Below are 22,506 nucleotides of genomic sequence, written 5' to 3'. Positions count from 1 at the left end.
ATGAATTATTACAATAACCAGAATTGTATTGAAGTGAACTCAGTGGGCAAGTATCTTTCAGTCAAAAACAACAGGTAGGTTAAGTTAAGAGCAATTATAAACTAATTTGGACCAGAGGAATAGTGATTTTTTTTAATTGATCAGTAGTTTTCTTACACTTCATCAAAAACTTTGTCTACTTCTGTCCTTCCAATAAGATGACGATAGAAGCTGAAAAAATCTTCAAAGGAAAACTTGTTGGGGTCTATGGTTTCATTCTGAAAGTATAATATCAATTTACAAGGTATGTTTTTTTCTAAGCTCAACCTTTTCTTAGTTTACCAGTACATTATATTCATTTTAAAATCCATAATGACCAAATGAAGGCACAAATATGGAAATATTTTTGTCTTCAATTGAAAATAATAGTGTTAGTATATGTTTACAGTTAAAACTGCCTAGAACTTCTTGTTAGTGACAGACTCATAAATTATGCATGTACAAATTATTTTCAAATATTTTATGACTTATTCCATAATTAGCCAACAATGGCACAAATATTTGCTTTCTGCATTTGAATATAAGAAAAAATACTTGTATGTTGAAACTGCCTAAAAATTCCTGTTAGTGACAATACTGTGGTGTCATTAATTTTCATCGTTCTTTAGCTACACATCTTTATACCAAACACACTTTTTATATTTTATATCAATGTAAAATTTGACAAAAAAAAATGTGTGAAATAGTAAATTTATAATATATCAACTAGATTTCATATCTTAAAAGGTATAACTATGCAATTTGAATTCCAAAACACTTTGGCACTGTGTCTTTAAGTCACCAAAACTCAAACAGGAAAATCAAAAAAATTGTCAACATTAAAAAGGTTCAGCAAACCAACTTGTACCTGTAGCTGGGGATTCCCCCAGGGAATCTGTGTGTTTTATCATCACTTTTGCTAATGATAAAATTCTACATATCTACATTAGTGTAGAATGCCAAGTATCCATAAGTGCAAACTTGTTACAGTGTACTTATATTTTATAAATATCCTCTTTATTTCAATCAGTGTGTGTGTTTTTCTAAAACCTAAGGATTTAATGCAGCTACTGATAGAAGGTACTATAATAAAATGTTATTTTTTTGAGAAATGTTATTTTATCAAGTGTTAAATACACTTATCTTGCCTTTCAGAATACAATTTATGGGATCAAGATTATATATACTCTTTTTTAAATTATTTCCTATAAATATATGCATATACATGTATTTAATAAAAATAGTGATGTACATTACAAAATGTGAATTAGCTTACAAAAATTCTAAATTATTGGAAAATAAAGACTTTCACCTTGAAAGCATTAAACAAGAAAAGATGTAAATGCATTTGCGTATTTTTAATTTGTACTGTACACGTACCTGTACCTTTACACATTGGTTTGCTAAACCTTAAGTTTCTAATGATTAACAAAACCAATTATCATTTGCCCACTATGAGGAATACTGAACACAAATAACACACGATCAGTCCTTAAAATAAAACGAGTAATTTTTGTGTTTGTCAAGATTTTGTAGTGTTCTGCAGTTATATCAAATTTAAAAAATATTCCAATCCCTTTTCTCCAGGATAGCTGACTGACTGAAATCGCAATAGCATTAAAAAATTTGAAGGATCAACCTTAAAGAACCTTTATGCTGCTGAAATTACCCGTTTTACTGTAGTCTGAAACCAAATTTTGAACTTAATGATTTGGGAGAGGTTCTTAAAGAAAAGCATTCATATGAAGTCATTACAATGCAATGTTATCAATTTTCATAAGTATGTAGCACTCGAAAAGTTATTTCTGGGTATTGACGAGATTTATATGTATTGTAATACAAATTATAATAACAGTTACACATAAATATGCTTGTATTGTAAGGACTATGTGACTATGTTTGAATTGAGAAAAAAATACCTGAGGAATGTACGCAGAGATTTGGTGAAATCAAGATTTCATCTTCCCATTTCTAAGACACTTTATAAATGAATATAAATGAAATTTAGAAGAAACTAGATATGACTGATATTGTGGCTGGTTACATGTACATTATCATAATGCTGAAATACAAGTGTTATGATGACGTGGGGGTCATAAGAAATATCATGCCATGATGTAATTAAAAATCATGCATTTTTATGAAGCACTTTGTCCATTTCTTAAATAAAAATCATCTTCAGCCACAATTTTCAGACATTAAAGGCAGAGAAACCAGAAACAATATTCAACCTGTTTAGAGTTTTTTGACACCATCTTTTGAAAAGGCAAGTTGAAAAAACTGTCCTGAAATGCAATTGTTGAATCAAGGAATGTCAAAATAATAAAAATGTTGTGCTTTCTTTAGGACTGTATTCTATAGAAAACAGGTAACTTCATATGCTCTTCATATTTTCTTAGAGATTTGGTATTAACTTAAATAGCAGTTAATGTAATCAAATACAGAGTCATACTGTATACAAGTGTTTGGTACACTATCAATGTAAGCTTATTAAATTAAAAAAAAGTTGGCTAATCTCGTTGAACAAATGCTACTAACGAAGAGATATATACGATATATTTTTTTTGACACAATACACACCTTTCCTGCCATAAAGCCCACAGATTCCAATGCTTTCTCTACTTTTCTCTTGTCGTCTCTTGAATCTTTGGCTACCATTTTAATTATGCTAAAACATACAAAATCATAGGACAAATAAGCATAATGTTTATGTAAGATTGGACAATACTGTAAACATACTACCCTAATTATTGGAATTTTTGGTGAGATACAAAATTAGCGATTTATCATTAAAAATTGGTATATATTTCTGGCAAGAACTAATTTTAGCTATTACCACTGATTTGGAATTAATTGTCATTGATATTCAATTTTAGCAATCTCAACACCCTCGCTAATTATGTCAAAATTGAATCCTCGCTAAAAATTCTGCTCATACAGAACAACTTTTTTAACACAATTCATTCAATCTGAAATTCATTCATGCTAATATATTCTTAAAAGAAGGCTATGAAACTCATGGTTATTTCTCTAATATGAATAAAAGTTGGTTTATAGTATTTGAAGTGACTAAAACAATAAACAGTGACCTTTGACCTTTTGATGTGAAAATCAAAAGGGGTCGATCAGCTCATCCTGGCCAAGATTAGAGAGTATAGAGATTGATGACAATCAATGAAAGGAATTATTAGTCCTATTAATAGTAAATTAATAGTCACAAGTTATTTGATGTCGGTAGAGCAAACATGACCTTTGACCTTTTGACCTGAAGGTAAGTGAGGTTCATCTGCTTACCAAGGCCAATCGGTGTATAAATACAACTACTATATAAAATAATGGTTCTATACAGATATTGGTTGGACCAACAGACCATGAAAATATCTGCTGAGCAATATGCTTCAGTTCTAAAAGATTAGTTACTTGGAACTGGCTTCTGGATGCAAAATACAACCTCTGTTATGTAATTTAAAAACTAATTAATTCTATATGAAATAACTTACAAGCCAGTATAATATGCATTGCAAAAGTAATATATATACAGAGGTGGATGTACAATAATATCTAAACCAGTGTAAAATACAATTAATGTATATGATCAGCAAGTGTACATGATGTAATGTTATAACCCAGTACCAATTTCTTGCCATATCTATATACCAAACAAGCCACAGCTAAAAAACAGTTATAGCAAATCAATAGACATAGCTGAAATTGCTTTGTCATATTATATCTAATTCTTTATAGAGAGCTAATAATTTGTGGCTATTTTCTTATACTTGGTGAAAAAAAATGACTTTATTATAATCATATATTTGCTTCATCCATGTTTGCTGTAAAAATGTTTGACATGTATGTGCATTTGTCCGTTATCATACTTTTTTACAGGAATTCTTCCATTGACATCGAGGACATGGGTTAGCTTGGTGTGAGCTTTCTCTAGATACGACAGGACACTGCCATTTAATGCTAACAAGTTAGTGGCAAACTTCAACAGCTCTTCTGTCCACTCCTGTAACAAAATACAATTAAAACTTCACTTTCCAGAGTCTTCAATCAACAGAATACTTATATAAACTAGTGTGGAATCATCATTGTTCATGGGGACCAATGTTCGTGGACTTCGTTGGTCAGCCTTACACACAATTCTACATCCGCATGAACAATTTTTTGTCAGCTTATTGAATCTACTGAATTAACAAGTTACCCACAAAATTACATTCCCACTAATCAGTAAAATATTGCTTGCCCATGAACATTGCCCCCCCCCCCCATTAAAAGTATTTCACAGTATATACAGTTATTTACATAGAGTGATGTCCTGAAACTACTGGCAGAAAAGTGTTGACATTTCAACCTACCCTGGCCACATCTCGACTGGCACACACAAAGTTGACAAACTCGATGTTGGTCATATCCTTGCCATAACATATTGTGATTGTCTTGTCTTCTGTGGGGACATCTGATGGACCTATCATACATTGGTCACGTAACTTACCCTCCTAAAAATTAATTATAGTCAGATTAAAAATGATTTCCATTCATTAGTTATTGCAAGTGTAACAACACCCGATTTCTTGATTCTTTATACTGGTTTCTTTCATAATGTTTTTTTTTCCTACATTCATGATCTTAACATGCTTTTTTGATTTTCCTCATAATTTCAGGAAGTTAGTGACCCTATTACCAAATCAATCTCCTTCAGTTGGGATTTTCTGATTTCTGTATATTTTTTAAAGACAACATTCCCCTTAATGATATTTTTCTGAATAGCATTATAGTTGTAAAAATTATTCAATGCGTGTCTTCAAATTTAAAATATTCAAGTTTTTCCTCTACATCAATGTAAGTATTTGTTAGAAAGTTGCACACAAAAAGCTACATCCACCACCACTTGCTACAAGAAATACAAAAGATATCACAAAAAAATTATATAATTAAAACAAATATAGAGCTACTGGTATGATTAATAGATGCATGATAATTAATAGCCTGCATTATTCACAGCTGGGATAATATCCCTTAATCTGAAGTAACATAAGGTTATTATTGATAAAAGAATTTGCTCATTTTTTTTCCGATATGTCTTTCTTCTTTTTTTCCCTTTTTTCTTTTGATAAGCATTAACCATCTAAATGGTGAGTATTATCTTAATCAACCTGAACATCCTTTAAAAAAAACATTTTCTAACAAATAAACACAACAAAGTCATTTGGGAAAAATCTCCCTGAAATTGTGCACTCTCAAAACATCAATAAAATGCAAATGTATGTAAACTTCTTTTTCTTTGGCATCAATATTCCATATTGATGTCTATAACAGTCTTGCATTTTCTAAAATCATGAGTCACGGTATTTATAAAACCCACTAAAACTTGACAGTTTATACAGCTTTTAAGTGTAATATAGCAGCATGTTGGAGAATATTTATGTGAATGGAAATGGGTAGAGAGGTGAACAAATAACATTTTATGAAATTTTTAAATTAATTTCCCAGTTTGCCATTGCTCTGGTGGGAAGAGGGTAAGGTACAAAAAGCATTTCCTCATGCTAAAGAGGGATCTTGCGTGCTCTGGCTCTTTACAAAATGCATCCTTTTTTCCCCATTATGGCAAGAGAGTCATTAGTCATAATGGTCTCTGATGACTTCTGCAACATTAAATCTTCCTAATAAGGAAGAGTCTGCACTTGTCTATTTATGTGTCTTGAAGATCAAAAGTCATAATACATTGCCCTTTTTGTGGTATGTGTCAGTTTCCACAGTAATGAATCTTTTTCCTCCCGTCGAACATTTGAGAGCTAAACTCCAAGGGATCATGTGGAAAAATGTAAAAGTAAGGCCAACCACACAGATAAATGTGTAATACCAGCATGCAATCCTATACTCAATACAGACTGCACAACCTATCATGAAGTAACGAAAGGTCCACCCTATCAACAATCCACTTCAAAGGCTCACTTCTCCTTTATGCAAGATTTTCTGGCTGCAGGCTGGATGGCTATAGATGTAAAACTTAATACATGAATGATTTCCCAGACTACTCCAATTGACGTGTCATCAGAAAAAAAAAAACAGCAGAATATTTTCGCTAACTATTGCAAATAAAAATTTACTATCAGAATGAAATTTGTCATTTGAATTTTCTTCAGTATTTTAATAACTGATTATCACACATGAATTATGTAATAGAACATAAATCTTCTGATTGCTGGGACAACACTGACATTGAAAATGTTGTGGTTCATGTTATTTTGTGCTTGTCTGGACAACAACTTGGACAAAGACATAACTGTGTATCCAGCTTAAATAATTCTTGATTAAAATATCCCTGTGTGTCAGTAACTAATATCGGCCATCTTTTACTCACAAACATCCATTATATGTAAAGATTTATAATCAATCTATTATTAGGTATTCATAATTTTCTTGTAAGTGCGATGTAGATCATACAATAAATGGTTTATATTTTGATTATGCTTCACAATAAAACCTTGATTGTGTTAAAATTTTAAGAAAGGAACAAAATACTCTCGGGTCACAGTGCTTACCTGAGTCATAAAAGGATTGATCATAAAACTTTGTTACTTATTTCAGAAAATAACATAACCAGATAAAAATTTACATAAATACTATTTTAAAATTGGACCAGGAAGCACAAAAATATGTAACACTACCTGGGATATAACAAATTCTGAACCTAACAATATTTCAGCTCTTCCTTTGGAAGATCAATGAATTCACTTTTACCGTCATAAAAACTTACCAAACTAAAAACAGGAAATCAGAGATTACAGAGCTCACCTCTACAAATGTTGTCTTTAAGTAAGGCAAAGTCTGACACTAAACTAGCAGTGTGAATCCTAGATGCAACAATTATGCAATTTTGGTATGATAGGGCTTATAGTTACTTGGGAATGGACTTATCTAAAAACTTTAAACTAGTCACTCATCCAGAAAATGCAAGTCAAATCCAGCATCTGAAACAAGTTTGACAGTGTTTGTCCCTTGATGCATCATCCATGCAAGTTTGGTTCAGATAGGCCTTATAGTTTCTTGGCAATGGACCTGCTCCAAAAACTTTAACCTCATCTGGAAAATGTAGGTCAGATCCAGCATCCCAAGCAAGTCCAGTAGTGTGCATTCTTAGATGTATCAACCATGCAAGTTTGGTCAACATAGGACTAACATTTACTTGGAAACAAGATCTGCTCCAAACTTTAACCTGGTCACTCATCTGGAAAATGTAGATCAGATCCAGCATCCAGAGCAGGTCCAGTAGTGTGCATCCTTAGATGTATCATCCATGCAAGTTTGGTCAACATAGGACTTATAGTTACTTGGAAATGAGATCTGCTCCAAAAACTTTAACCTGATCACTCATCTGGAAAATGTAGGTCAGATCCAGAATCCGAAGCAAGCCTGGTAGTGTGCATCCTTAGATGTATCATCCATGCATGTTAAGTCAATATAGGGCTTATTGTTACTATGAAATGAGATCTGCTCCAAAAACTTTAACCTGGTCACTCATCCGCAAATGTAGGTCATATCCAGCATCCGAAGCAAGTCCAGTAGTGTGCATCCTTAGATGTATCATCTAAGCAAGTTTGGTCAACATAGGACTTATAGTTATTTGGAAATGAGATCTGCTCCAAAATCTTTAACCTACTCCAAAAACATTAACCTGGTCATTCTTTAGCTGAAATTGCAGCATCTGACACCTTGACTGGTACAATGAAACACACTAGAGGCATCCTCCATGCACCTCTGATTGATATAGGGCAAAGAAGTACTTGAAAAGAAATCTGCTCCAAAAACTTTAACATGGGATGCCGAGGGTATTACATAAGCTCCCCCAACTTTGTTGAGGTGAGCTAAAATGTTGAGTACATGTAATTTTTTTTCTTTGGACTACCATTTACATTTAATATTTTTGACTGAAATACAAATTTTATTCTTGTTAAAAGGTTCCTTAATATCTGGAGCCCTACTAGAAGTTGTGAATAAAAGATGACTACCGGTAATACATATTTTAGCCATACTGACATATTTCCAAGAAAAAGAAATTCAACACCTTGTAAAGAAAATTTTAAAAGGTTTCATTTATCACAATAGAAAATGGATACTGCTATTTGCATAATTTGTAACCGTCCCTTTGACCTGTGCAGTGAATCAGTGTAAAACATCAAACACTTACATACTTATATGAAACCTGAAATGAGAATTGACGGCTTTCAACACCTATTTTATTTACTATTGTAACTGCATTCAGCCAAGATTGATTTTTCACCATTAGAATATTTTTTTCCTTCAAAAATAGAAAATTTAAAAAAAAATCAAATATCCATCAAAAAAATCTACCGATACTTGTTAAAAAGACAACAGGTTATTTTTCAAAGCGACAGCATTAACACAAAGCAAAGTTTGTACCTGGCCTTTTTAAAATAACCAGGTATCTGCTCCTCATTAGAAAAACATTAATGAAGACAAAAAATGTTACCCTATTATGCATTATTTTCACTCTTGTTATATTTTAATGCAAACACAGACACACATAATGTCATTGATATCAAAATTATGCACTCTAAGTCTCACTTTATTTGGAATTTTGATCAATTTCTTAAAGAATTCACTTATCATTGCCTGCAAAGAATTCATAATTATCTAAAAACACATTACCGAGACAAATTTAAAAAAAAAAAGAAAAGAAGTCCTGACTATTAATAGATGTTTGAATGATTTTCAAAAAAAGCTTACTATTAATATTAAGATGAAAGTCATCGTTCACAATATTTCTCACAAACTGTTAGAGGTTTCATGTATTAAATATTGCGTACAGGTAAGTTAATGCAAAGCCAATTGAAAGGTGTGTTTCACTAGTTTTCATCTTTTAAAAAATTGCATTAATATTCACTTACTAAAATAAATTAAAAAAAAAAACATGGTATTACTTTTTTTCCACTTTCACTGTACTGATATTTTGATATTCTGATATTTTGATGTTACAAAAAAAGGAAAAGTTATCATTCTGATTCATATTTGATATTATTATTCATAATATTAAGCATATTAACAATTGTTACAGTACAAGAAACAGAGTGAAATTGGTTTGCAATTTAGCTACTATACAAGAGGGAGTTGATCCCTTGATAGGAAAAACAAGAGGTGTACTGATTAGAAATGAAGATTTTCAATAAATCATGTGTGCAGTGTATATACAAATGTGAACGATGGCTTTTCTTTGTGTGTTTGTGTAAATTTTCTCCACGCTATATGAAAGAGCAGATCAAAACCTACAAGAACTTACAGGTGCTGATGGCCTACGACTACTACCCTGAAACAACAAACACACAGCATCATGGAGACATGCCTCACAGTACACTCAGGCCAACAATAACAAATTGTCTGTTTAACACTCTCACACTGTCGTATAAGCTTTTGACATGCAAGAATGCTTAAACACAGTGTAACCCAATCTTTCTGTGCTTGTTTAATTTTTGCTGTTCTTTTTCAGTAATTTCTTTTAATTTCACATTAAAGAAATAGACTTAAATCCAAGATAAAAAGTGGACTTTTTTACTTGACAGGAATAACAGTCATTTATATCAATGAGAGTTTATTTCTCTTATCAGAGGGTCCATGAACCTTAAGTCAAACAGTTTATAAATGCATTAAAAAAAATCTAATTAGCAAAAATTTCAAGCTGCAGAAATTTTCCATCATGCAATAGATCTACACAAGATATACATTTATACGTTTGCTATAGCATCTAATAGACATTTTTTTTTCATCCCATTTTGCATCAGGCAGACATTCAATTCTTAAAGTAACAAACTATCAAGATGGAACACACTTAAACATTTTGAGATACACTGGAAATAAATTTTAATCATTCAGGAAATAAAATGTTGTGTCATAGAGATGAATTGATAATGTATTTACTTATAGTCTGATGGGTGAAAAGAAAACAAATAAAATTTTAACATCAGCCTGGAAAATGAAGTAGAGAACTATTGATAGGACAAATATTTAATATAAGGTTCTATAATGTTCTTATATTTCCATTCATCGTAGATACTTCTGATTGAATTTATCAGGAATCAATTAAACATCTGTCAGTGGGGTTTTTTTTTATAAACTTTGAAAAACTGAAAATTTAAAAAATGTAATTTTTAAAATAACCTTTCCAAATTTGATCATTTTGAATGCTTCAAAATAATTCGAAACCTAACGAAACAAGGAATATGTAGTTATTCCTGTTTGATTTATTGACAAAACTGCTTTCATGCAAATAATTAAATACAGTGTAACAGTTGACATGCCATAATGCAAAAAATAATGCATAAAATATAAAACCTAATAAAATGCACCCATGACTAAACACTCAGTGACTTATGTCCAGCATGATAAACACCTATGTCTGTCCTTGAAACTGAATACAGAGTTTAAAAATGATTACATTATTGCTGTGAATGTATCTTCCTAAACAGTGAAATTGAAAATTTGTTTCATCTATTATCCTGAAAAGTTTTTTTCCTTTTCTTCAAGCATTTTGGACACTATAGACAGTTGCATAAAAGTGTGATAAGCTCCTATTAGCATGGATATAATCCTCCCATTTTTGGACAACATGCACTTTTTTCCCTATATTCAGAGCAACTAAACCCTACTGTCCTATTTACACGAAGAGTATAGGGGCCAATCTCATTAAAATTCGATCTTTGATCCACTCCTGAATTTGATACATCACTCAAATGAAGGACTGGCTCAGAGACCTTTTTTAATGGAGACCGATTTGAGATGAGTGGAATAATTTGGTACCTTGGGAACCTTGGCATATCTCCCTGTCCTTGTGTCTCGGATGTAGGAAATGTCTAGAAAGTCCATATCCTGCAAAAACAGTACCAAACATTTTATTATAAATTATAAATGATATGTGTGGTAACAGTAGATCAAAGGTGACAATGAAATTTGGCATGTCTCACGAACTTTTTTGCAACTTATTACTGCATGCAGTCTAAAATATACATGAATATATGTGTACCTTTCATGATACACTGTGATATATGAAAAAAAAATCAGAAATATCTGTTTCAATCACAATTCATATTTGAAATATTAGTTCTTTAATCATTCGTACTTTCTATTTTAAAGTGCACCGTTAAAATTAAAACTCTACTTCTAAACATATGTTTCCTACATCTTACCAGAAGAATAAATTTCTATACAAAGTGGCTGACAACATTTATTTGTATACAATGTACACATTTACAATGCATCAAACAGTTGAATACCTAATGATTTATTATAACAAGAAACACATGCCAAAAATTACACATTGAAAAAAAAAATCACAGATGTAAGATACACCATTTTTTTCATAATAGTTATCAAGGCACACATGAATTTTGTGAAAAATATTAGTGAGATAAATTGACAGAAAACGTGTTGCTTGAACATTCAGGGAAGGACAATGGATGGATGGACAAAAAGCCATCCCCATATGTCCATTTTCCACTAACTTTTTCCTAAACTACAACTATTTTTCATTACATAAACTGTGTGAAATATCTGACAGCAGACTTAAGCCCAGGCAGACGAGGTAACTTAACCAATCAATATTTCTTTTGATTGTTTTTTTACCTCTGAGGAAATACACAAAAGGGAATAATGAACTTGAACAATATTATGTACCTTAACTTGTCCTCGCAATAGATAAATTGAGTGTTTATTAAAGTTACTCTGCAGAAATGAAAAAAAAATGGGTATTTTAAAAAATGGAGGAGTGTTAATACTTCTCAGTTACCATGGGGTATTTTCTTACAATGAATTAATTAAAATTTAAACTCAATCTACTGTAAATGACAGTAAAAAAAAAGATTTGAGTTTCTTCATGAATAGTCAGATCTTATACAAATCCTTTCTGGTTTAGAGAATCTATTTTAAAAAATAAACTGAACTTAATTAAAATTTAATTTAAGCAGCGCTATTTTGCACCAAGTAGAGACAATTTATTGGTTTGGAAATGTGTCACAGCATGATGGCTTTAAAATTTAGCTCAGGTGAGCTTATAAGGAAAAACAATACAATAAATATAATCTCAACATATTTAAATAATGGCCATGTTGTTAAGGGTGCTTATAATAAACTTGGGCTCATCTAATTTTTACGAGTTGATGGTATCAACTCATGTTATGTGACTTGTAAGGGATTCCCCAATGTATCGAAACTAATCACATTTTCATTTGAGTATTTTGCGTACGGGTTCTTGTACAATATTGGTTTATTTACAGTTTTCATAATCTACAGAACAAGAATATGTTTTCTGATATGCTTTGAAGTGTTTATAAACATATGTATTTATTATTAATTTTATTGGAATTTGTATCCATCCGCAAAAGAAAATAGAGTTAGGGACATGCGTTCAACAAAAGTGACATGCCGTGCAAACAAAATTTTGATTTATAAATCAATAAATGTTTTATATAATAAGAAGTATTTTGAAAACAGATTTTTGAAGAAAATTCACAAAATTGAACATTGTACAAACCAGGTTATTTTTAAAAGATTGACGTGCTAGTGGTATATAAATAAACTAATTCTTGCACTGTTATGCTGATGAACAGAGCAGTTTTCCCGCGTAAGTGATGAATCATTCAACACAGAGAACACTGCCAATGTTTGTAAACAAAGCGAGGAGTTTGCAGTAAAGAAGGTCGAAGTAAATCAACTACTAATCTCAAACGGAAGAAATGAGCTGTACCAGTAAAATTAGAGTTCTTATTTCTTGTGCAAGCAATAAAAGATTTCGATTGCTTCAAGGGTTAGAATTTTTCAGCAGGGGACAACTTTGTGCTCCAATTTCTTTTTTCCTGTTAAAAACACTGTCTTCCACAATCTAGATCTGTTTCACAGCAAGCTTTAAATACAGCAATGGTCACTTAACACGCCTGTGATTCTTATCTAATTAATTGTCGGCACTACACCGGGAAGTGGTTTCCTTTAATGTGTCCAGCTGTGTTTTGCTATCAGATGCTGGTCATGTTATAAAGTGAATTAATAGTACTGAAGGCAATAAGTAAAAACAAAAACAAAAAAAATAAGTGGGGTGTTATTGATAAATGTGAAATGCATATTTAAAAATGTGAAGAGATCAAGAAATCAAATTAATTCAAGAGTAGATAGACCATGTAAATAGTCAATATCATGCCATTGTGATAAATTTATAATCTTCAGTCGAAAAGCCGAAAGAATTGAAATTTTTAACGTGCATACTTGTATCAATGAAAGTCAAGAAAGGCTAATCCGAGAGAAATGATATATAAAATGTGCATATCAATTTAAGTCAAGTAGTTATATTTCAAAAGTGACTAAACCAAATGAAATGACATGTAAAATGCCCATTTCAGTTAAATGTCAAAAAGTTCAATTTCAAGAGTAGCGTAATCAAGAGAATAAAAATATTTATTGTGCATATCAATGATTATAAAAGACAGGAGGTTGAATTTCAAGAGTGGCTAAATCAAGAGAATTGAAATATCAAATGTGCATGTAATTTTGAAAGACAAGGATTTGAATTTCAATAGTAACTAAATCAAGAAAATTGAATAATGGAATATACATATGAAAGTAAAAGATATGAATTTTAAGACTGGCTTAATCACGAGAATTGGAACATATTGATGTGCATTGAAAATGTCAAATTGTTTTCAATTGAAGAAAGCAGTGAAAATATTCAATGAGCATGTTAATGAAATAATTCAATTTGCGCTATTTGTAAATAATAATTCCCTACTTGTAATACTATTGTAGGTTTGGCCTAGTAGTTTGAGAAATGTGTGTTTAAAACTTTTTCTTGTTTTTTGTCTACTTAGTTGTTTTAATTCTGTAATATGATTTTACAACAGTTACGCACGCTGTTGGTACATGTTGACGTTACGTCAAAATCACGCATTATAACGTTGTTTTATAGCATTTTACGTTATTTATTGTGCACATTAAATATATATTTCTACTATAGAATTTATCAAAAGAAAATAACAGACTACAATCAATAAAGTCAATGTTAGATCTAAAGAGAATATTTTGACTTTTAAATTCTAGTAAGGGATTGACAGTTCACAGGATCTCAAAATATCCTCGTGCATATCTTCAGAAAGCGAAAATTTTCCATATCTTGATTTCATATGAAGACAAACATAGCGAACAGCAAGAGATGGAATGAGAACATTTCTCTTTTTTATAAGTTTATAATTGAGATGATCCCCCTTTATTTTTTCGAAATATAGTCCTTCAATAACTTTAACACCGGCATCAAAAGTGTTTCCCCACTCATCTTTTGTAGTTTCTGTAAGTGTTCTCTCCTTTTGTAAGCACTGTACTAAATAGTAATCCTCTCCTTCATCATCTGTGTATACAGCTATGATCACGCCGTTCTGAATGAGATCTGACTGAATAGTGCTGCAATCAAGATTTGAATCATCAGCTGAATCAACTGAATTTTCATGTTTCATAATGTAGTCCTTAAATGGTCCCGCAAAACTGCTACACAAATTGTATTTGTCGTTGATGCAGTGATTGCAGTTGTAACATGTGAGGTTCCTTGCCCGTATTTTGCAGGGTTCTACAAATGTTATTTGATGGAAACATCGAACTGATGGTAGAGACTTGAACGTCCTTCCACGATTACGGGGGATTTCATTGACATAACGGAATATTCGCCGCTTGCAGCCTGCAGAACTGTCTTTTGGAGAGCATAAATGACGAATGCAAAAGTTGTAAAGTTGTTCTGCATTTTGAATGATCCACTTTCCGCGAGAAACAGCCATGTCTGCTTGATTTTTTATTAGCCCCCCTGCTGCATCCTGGACCCCCTTTGCATGCGATGTCTCAAAAAAGTTTCTGATAATTTTGTACCCAAAATCCTGTTCTGAGTAACTCAAATCTCCAAAGCAGTGACGAGATTTGTACTGTGAGGCACAACCATCAGTAAATTCGTGAATCATTTCAGTTTGGTAATTTATAGAAATCAGGTAATTACAGATCAGTTTCTGTACTTCATGTGTAAAGTTATGGTCATGACTGGTATCGGGACTAATTACGAAAAAATGCTCTTGTATAAGGTCATGTTCAGTCGTATTCTCGTCTTCCTGGCCATCAATATCGGGCAAACGATGCCTGTATAATACAGTGACGTGCAGGGATACTTCTGACTTTTGAAAATAGCTCGATTGAATTTCCACCCTGTCCTTACAGTAGTAATTTTCAGAAAAATCATGAATGCGAATTACATGATTGTTTTCGAGATTTTCTTTCAGAAAATTCAATTGACACGATTGCCACTTAGAGCGAAACACGTGACTTGCAAATTTGGAGATGATTTGAAGAAAATACCCAAACATTTCGCCGGGTTTTGTGCTCTTCTGAACAAGACAGAGTTTTCTGGTCATTTTGTTTTTTATTTTTGATTCAACATATTCATATCTCATCCACTGAACATCGTTGGAGTTTTCTGTATCTTGTTCCTGGTCTGACAACATGAAATTTTTGACTCCACAGTTTTCACAACGCCGTTCCACGCAAGCTAAATTATGGAATAATTCGCCCTCTGGTTTTTGACAAAGTGTACTGTTTATCAGTTCAGTCAGATTTTCAAAAACAGGATATTGATCACTTGTTGGCGTATTATGTTTTCTGAATTCCATGCAACTCTTAAAAAGAAACCTTGCTTCCACGTGGTATCTACAACATGTTTCTCGGTCGCGTGGTCTAACTGGAGTAACAAAGTAAGGTTTCAGATTTTCAAACATTCTTTGAGAGATTTTAATGTGTGGATATTTTTCTTGAAAACTTAGGAAGACTTCAGTTTGCGTTTTTTCAAGAATGTGTTTCATGTGGCGTATATAAATCTTGGGTCCAATGCGTACTCTCTTGATGTCGTTTTTATTTGCAGTTGGTCTCGAATTTTCAGAAGAAATCCAAAAATCATAAGCTAGCTTTTTAGTTTCCTCCGATAAACCATCACTTCTAGTTTTTCTGGCAGTGTATGTCCACGCCGAAGTTTCTGTACTAAGAACCCTGTGACGTATTCGTTTTCCTGCACAAAGGAAAATTTAAAATTTGAAGAAAAAAAAACAACAAACAAACAAAACATTTACCCCTAAGAACTACGAACGCTAACTCTCGATTCCCACCTACATTTTAAACCCAATTAATTCTACATAAATGGTAATTTTGTCATTAAAACTTATTTGAATGCAAAGAAGAGTTCATTAGTGATGGGTTTATATTTAAAAAAAAAAAAAAAAACGGTGTAAAAAAAAAACTTATCTGTTCTTATTTACAAGTCTTGGGGGGTTGGGGGGTTGGGTTGGGTTAGATTTTTTTTATTGAAATCAGGGATTGTAACATCTCCAGATTTTCAAATACTCATGAATATAAATAAACGACCCTTAAATCTTTTCGTATGTTAAATTAATGTTAAATTCAACATATATCATTAATAAAGTACATTTTTTATTTGTAATCTCATTAGAAATTAGTAAATTAATGACTTTTTTTTTTTTTTTGGTCTGTAAACATATCCCCCTCCCCCCTTGAAACAACAAAAGCTTTTGTATGAATTTAAGAAATAACAATTTATAATACCTGTATAAAGGAATTTTTGTTTCATCGGGGGGGGGGGGGGGGTAAAAATATTTTCCGTTTCTATAGTGAAAAACACAAATTTTACCAAAATTATAGAGTTATCTCTCTTTGTTTTCCCAAATAAGTTATGTCATATGATGATTCACATAAATATCTACATAAATATGAAAAATCATTCAAATGCGTCAACTTTTCAAAATTGATGATGATTCACATAAATATCTACATGAATATGAAAAATCATTCAAATGCGTCAACTTTTGAAAATTGACTTGCAGGTAGGCGGCAGAACAATACTATCGTTCGCAGGTTTTTTTTTCTAATCCCGGTGCATATTTTAATTTCAGATCAATAGAGCAATACATGTAATCATGTATTTTTATACAGAGAGAGAGAGAGAGAGAGAGAGAGAGAACATACCTGTGTTCATTCGTCTCACATTGAATCCAAGGTTTTTAGACAGCTCCGTCCTGCATTTTGTTTTTTGTACATTTTCGCCACTGACCGCTGCACTTAAAACATTAATTGCCGCTCTTGCATCATCGGACCTTTTCAGTTTGTTTTCGTTAATAACAGTTTTCATATCAGAGAGAAGGGCATCAGCCATTTTGATTTTCTTTACATCATCAGGTGACGGTGTTTTGTTAAATTTCTGTAGAAGTTTGGCAGTGGGACTGTTCTGGGAGAATATATAGGTAGATATTAAAGCTGCTCTCTTTTTTGGCGTGCTGGGTAAATTTTGCTTCAATTTTTTAAGTGCCCTGTGTTTTTGAGTTCTCGAATTAAAAATAAGTTTTAACTCCTCATCACGATCACCCTGTCTATTTTTTAAACGGTCTCTGTACTCTCTTTTCTTTTTATTTCTTTCAATCCTTTTTCTCTCAAGTTCCTCTTTCTCTCTCTTTGTCCTCTCTCTGTAGTCTCTTTGTCTTGCAGCCTCTTTTGTAACAGTTGAATTAGCTTTCTCTTTTAATCGTTTTTCTCTCTTTTTTGCATTATAAATATGTTTCCTTTCATTGTACTTTTTTAACTGAATCTCTCTCGCCCTTATATTTTTCAGTTCCCGGTAGTATTTTGCTTTTTCGGCTCCAGTCTTGAATACTATGTAACATGAAAAAAAAAGTTTAGGCTTCCTCCAAGAGCCGTTTTTCAAAGTATGTATGTGGGTGGTTGGATGGGAGTGATAAACAAAAATATATCAAAATTATAATTAATTAAATTGTAATAAATTATCATGTAAAAACTATTTAACATTTTGACCTAAATTACATGCCTAAATTTGAAAGTCCTATTTGGTGAGGAAAGGGGGGGGGGTTAATGGCATGGTCTTACAGAGGCAGTGCCTGCTGCCAAGTCCTTTTATTCATTTGACATAATGAAATATTTTTTTTTTTTTAGGACAAAAAATATTCCAAGAGCGTAGAGATTTCGAGCACTTTGAAACAAATACAAATACAAGAATGGCGGGGGGGGGGGGGATAATTAATTTTTTTTTTACATTTACAACAAAGACTACTCTTTAAAAAATGGGGGAGGGGGGGGGGTCGAGGGCACTCCTTTCTTGCTACCAAGGGTCTACAGTTAATTAGAAAAGGAGCACGGCGACAGTAATTTGATGCCCCAAACGTCATACATATTGTATTATGCATTATGACGTTTTTTCTAACATGTGACAAAATGGCTACATTTTCATTAATGCTATTTTTTTTTCTACGTAGGCGAATAAGGTATATTTTATGTAATAATTTCTTAGAATATTAGATGTTCTTCAAAATTAATGTAATTATTACTCATAATTATGCCATTAAATCATATAATTAGATACTTATATGAGCCGTATAAAGTAAGAGTACAGTAACTCGTACATGCATAACAAAATGGCTACACTTAATAAAGCCTCCCTAATATTAATGTTGGGGTAGTAATACTATATGTTTCAAAATTATTACTTTGAGAAGTATTTGTTCTTTAAGATTAAATATTAAAATTTACCTTTGTTGGTCATTTCTATCCGGTACACTTCATCATTTTTAGTAATGTTAATGTCAGGGAACGATTAATTTCTGTTGGACATTTTACCAACTCACAACGAATTCAGCCGAATCTCTTGAAATTTGTAAAATGACGCCATAATTTTAATAGCGTCACAAAGAACACATGCACAATATTCTTTCCCCAAAATTTTATTAGAAATATATGACAAAAAGTGCATCTTTTCATCTTTTGTTGTTGTGCGACCAATGATCTGCGTAACGTTGGACATAGAGTTTTTGCCGTAATGTTCAATAATCAATAGAGCCTTATAAAATCTTGAATACCTCTAGGCAGTAAGAAAGGGAATTTTTAAAGTTCTTTAATACTGTAGATAATATATTTAATTTCATTACAAATTTCCAGCTAATAACGTATGAAGAAAACGCCAGTTTCTTTGTGACAAATAAGATTCTGATATTACAGTACCAACACCGTGCGTCACATGCCATTTTTCTCTATTTGAAATTTCTGGTTACTTGATATATGATATTTCTGTCAAATGATATCGAGTGGCCAAAAACTGTTCTCGGTAGTTTTAATGACGATAGTCTGTGCTCTGTGACCATTTCAATGATGGTATCCTTTAATATTTTGTAAAAATACAAATTACTTTAAATGCAACCTACATTGTCTTTTTACGAAAAATCCCAAAACTAACTTAGTATTATTTGTTTTCTATGTTTAAAGGTTCGATTTGTGATAAATTATTATACATTCCAGTAGATATTAAAAAAAAATAAATATACATGTTAAAAATACATGATGGAAAAGGTGTAAATGAAATGATATAATTTTATTTCTCAAAGAAAACAAGAAGAAAAGATTTTAAAGTGATAGTTTTCATCTCTGCACATAATATCACATAATCCATATGGACTAGAGACCTCAACTCATTTAAACATAGTCGCCCGCGTGGAACAGTGGTTAGAGCGTCTGCTCTAGAGTCGCGAAGTAAGGAGTTGATCCTTACGTCGCGAGTTCGAATCCCACTGTGGGACGTGGAGACCGGTTCTTCGGATGAGACCGTATAAACCGAGGTCCCGTGTCACAGAAGGTGCTGGCATGAAAAAGATCCCTCACTGCTCAATGGCCGTAAGTCAGTCATTCTACGACAAATGGACCAATTCAGAGTATAAAACATGAAAAAAAAATAATTGTTTCAAATAGCAAAGTGAACATCATAATTCTCTAAAGTACATATCAGTGAACTTGAAAAGAAAGAATTGTCCACAAATCTGGTATCGTTAACTTTTTACAACAATTTCAAAATACCATTGATTTTAAGGTAATGTTAATGCTTCATCAAGCATTATTATTTTTTAAATAAAGCTGAATTTGACCAATTTTTCGTTTCTGGTGTTCAGTAAAGAACGCTTAAGTATGATTCCATAAGTCTCGCATGAATCCAAATTTAAATTAAATTTTCGGGAAAAATATCGTCACGGAAGTTAATCGTAACGGAAGTTAATTCCCAGCAAATAAAGTTTAAATTCTCTTCAATAGTTAAAATCAAAGTTTGTTTTAGGATATTAAACAAAAGTATGAAGCATTTCGCTCCCAAAATAATAATTTTTTTTATACCTTTAATGTAAAAACTTTCCTGAATTACCGTTACGGAAGTTAAATTTTTAAGAGAGACAACTGTTTTTGTCTAATTCATTTCTTATGTCGAAAATGTAATCGTCTAAAAAAGATGACTCGCAACTAGAATCGATGATATAAGGTTCCGTGGTCACTTTCAGATAAGTTTCAGTTCTTTTTGAAGTCTGCATTCTACGTTTGAAATTTAAAACAAAGTCGTTACGGAAGTTAATCGATTTTAAGCGACATGCTTATGATTTCGCATGAAAGAAGAGCCATGCATTTCTTTGCGAGAAGTGGTTTGATTTCTTTTTATATAGGATAAAAGACATTTTTTTAACATTCATTGCAATCTATTCGGAATGATTTTACGGCTAAAAATTTCATCTTGAAATTTGTAAATAAATGAAGCGACATTAAGATTTGCAGTGGAATACGTTTTTCAACATTACATTATGTTCACATCAAAACTTCAACTGCATGTATATCGGAGAATATTGACAAAAACCATGTGTGTATGTTAAGTCTTAGAGTTGAAATCGACCTTTAAATTTATAGTTAAGATATTACAACGATAAATTTGTAAGCGACATAAAAAAATCTTAATTGGTCTTGTTTTTGTAGAATGACTGAAGTGCCGAGTATAGGACTAAAATTTGCAGCTCTCCACCGGCAAGTGGTGGTGTCTCCATATGAGTGAAAAATTCTCGAGAGGGACGTTAAACAACATACAAACAAACAAACATTTAAACATTAAATAATCAATACCATCAACTCGTAGTAGTACTTTCAGTACTTTGATTTTGAAAAGTTGTAAGTATATTTTCCACTTTAGCAAATGAAACAGCACCAGTGCTCTCAAAACCACAGAATGACTGTCCCCTGTATAATTATAATTGTCTAGGATAGGACATGCATAGGCATTATATGGGCATGCTTCCCAAACCCATATTTTTTAAAACATATTGTTTTAACTGAATCATTTTTATTATTTATCTAAAGAGATGTCTTTAGTGAAATGCAACTTTATGAAAGTCTGTAAAACTGCATTACTAATGAGTAGGTATGGCTGTTATGTCACATATTTAAAACATGCATACTATAAACATTTTGGTGTGATTTGACTGCTAATGTAAATTCATAATACTACATCATTTATTACGCACACAATACATTGTATGAACAGAGTAACCTGTGTTATTGCAGTCACTGCAGTATTTTGCTTGATTTCACGACTAATTTCACTATGTATGGTCATCTATTGTCAAGCAGAATCATGATCCATAAATTTCCCAACCCGTTAACAACTACAAGAGAATTCTTTCACAGTTTACATGCAATATGCAATAGGGCATGTATTGGTGCAGAATCTTTTTACCATTGAATCAGCAATGTGAGAGAATGCATTAATGCTGTCTGTAAATAAGTACTGTACAAATAAATGGACAATATGTCTAACAAATAAACAGTAATGCTGACAGAAGAGATCATGATATTTATGTCTGGGTCTTGACTGAGCCAAATGCAACAAGAATAATCTGGTTAGCTCAGACAAAGGGTAAAAATGATGCATTTGGGAATGTTTTTACTCCCAGAGGTTGCCAGTTCCTATCCATTCTCTTTCCGATGATCACATAAAATGCTTGAATTTCCATTACTTATGTTTTTTCCAAGAAACAGACCCACGGGCCACAGCACTGAGGCTTGGGGTAAAAAGCTGAGTGGAGTGGAGTGGAGTCTTGTGGAGTCATGGAGTGGAATCTGTATCATAACAGTACAGAAAATTCAGGAAGTTATAAGAACAATTTGATTTCTCTTACATACAGTCACTCCCTTGCAACATGGTTTTGAGTTAGTGTGAGAAGAATGAAAAAAAAGTAAATAATGGCCTTTAAATGTCACAGAGGGACAAAGACTCTGCCATTCATTTACAATGTACATAGACAAAGCTATGTCTTCTTGACAGCTTTCATATTAAACTGATAAACAGCAATTACTGGTTGAATTTTTTAAGAACTTTTACTACTATAGTTCTAAGTGACCTCTGTTGATATTTGATGTTATCATTTATTTTTCCTGTATATCATTCCATTGTTTGTATTTTCCTTTCCCTGTTTAAATTAGGGGTAGGTGGGGGGGGGGGGCGCTACAGAAGATTCAATGTTCATCAGATTTATCAGTTAATGGAATCCAAGACTATAAAATATGTAAAGGAAAATATTTATTGAAATA

At 32.1% G+C, this 22,506-nt stretch overlaps 1 protein-coding gene across 6 annotated transcripts in view; it reads right to left on the bottom strand.

The window, feature by feature from the left end:
• Positions 1 to 22,506, bottom strand: part of LOC133182967 (1-phosphatidylinositol 4,5-bisphosphate phosphodiesterase classes I and II-like) — a 76,124-nt gene that overhangs the window by 27,856 nt on the left and 25,762 nt on the right. For 3 of the 6 annotated variants that reach the window (XM_061317866.1, XM_061317870.1, XM_061317871.1), the window contains exons 3-9: positions 10,834 to 10,902; positions 9,320 to 9,346; positions 4,377 to 4,517; positions 3,894 to 4,027; positions 2,599 to 2,686; positions 2,250 to 2,303; positions 157 to 257 (exon numbers count right to left, since the gene is read on the bottom strand). In XM_061317866.1, the coding sequence (XP_061173850.1) occupies positions 157 to 257; positions 2,250 to 2,303; positions 2,599 to 2,686; positions 3,894 to 4,027; positions 4,377 to 4,517; positions 9,320 to 9,346; positions 10,834 to 10,902 (614 nt within the window). The remainder of the gene's footprint in view (positions 1 to 156; positions 258 to 2,249; positions 2,304 to 2,598; positions 2,687 to 3,893; positions 4,028 to 4,376; positions 4,518 to 9,319; positions 9,347 to 10,833; positions 10,903 to 22,506) is intronic. The other 3 variants (XM_061317868.1, XM_061317867.1, XM_061317869.1) reach the window with 3 other exon arrangements.

The sequence above is a fragment of the Saccostrea echinata genome, unplaced genomic scaffold, assembly GCF_033153115.1.
Source record: "Saccostrea echinata isolate AGI-Se365-2 ecotype Australia unplaced genomic scaffold, CSIRO_AGI_Sech_v1 ptg000009l, whole genome shotgun sequence".
Classification (NCBI taxonomy): Eukaryota; Metazoa; Mollusca; class Bivalvia; order Ostreida; family Ostreidae; genus Saccostrea; species Saccostrea echinata.
The sequence above is the reverse complement of the archived record's forward strand: the minus strand, read 5'-3'. Positions and strand labels throughout refer to the sequence as shown.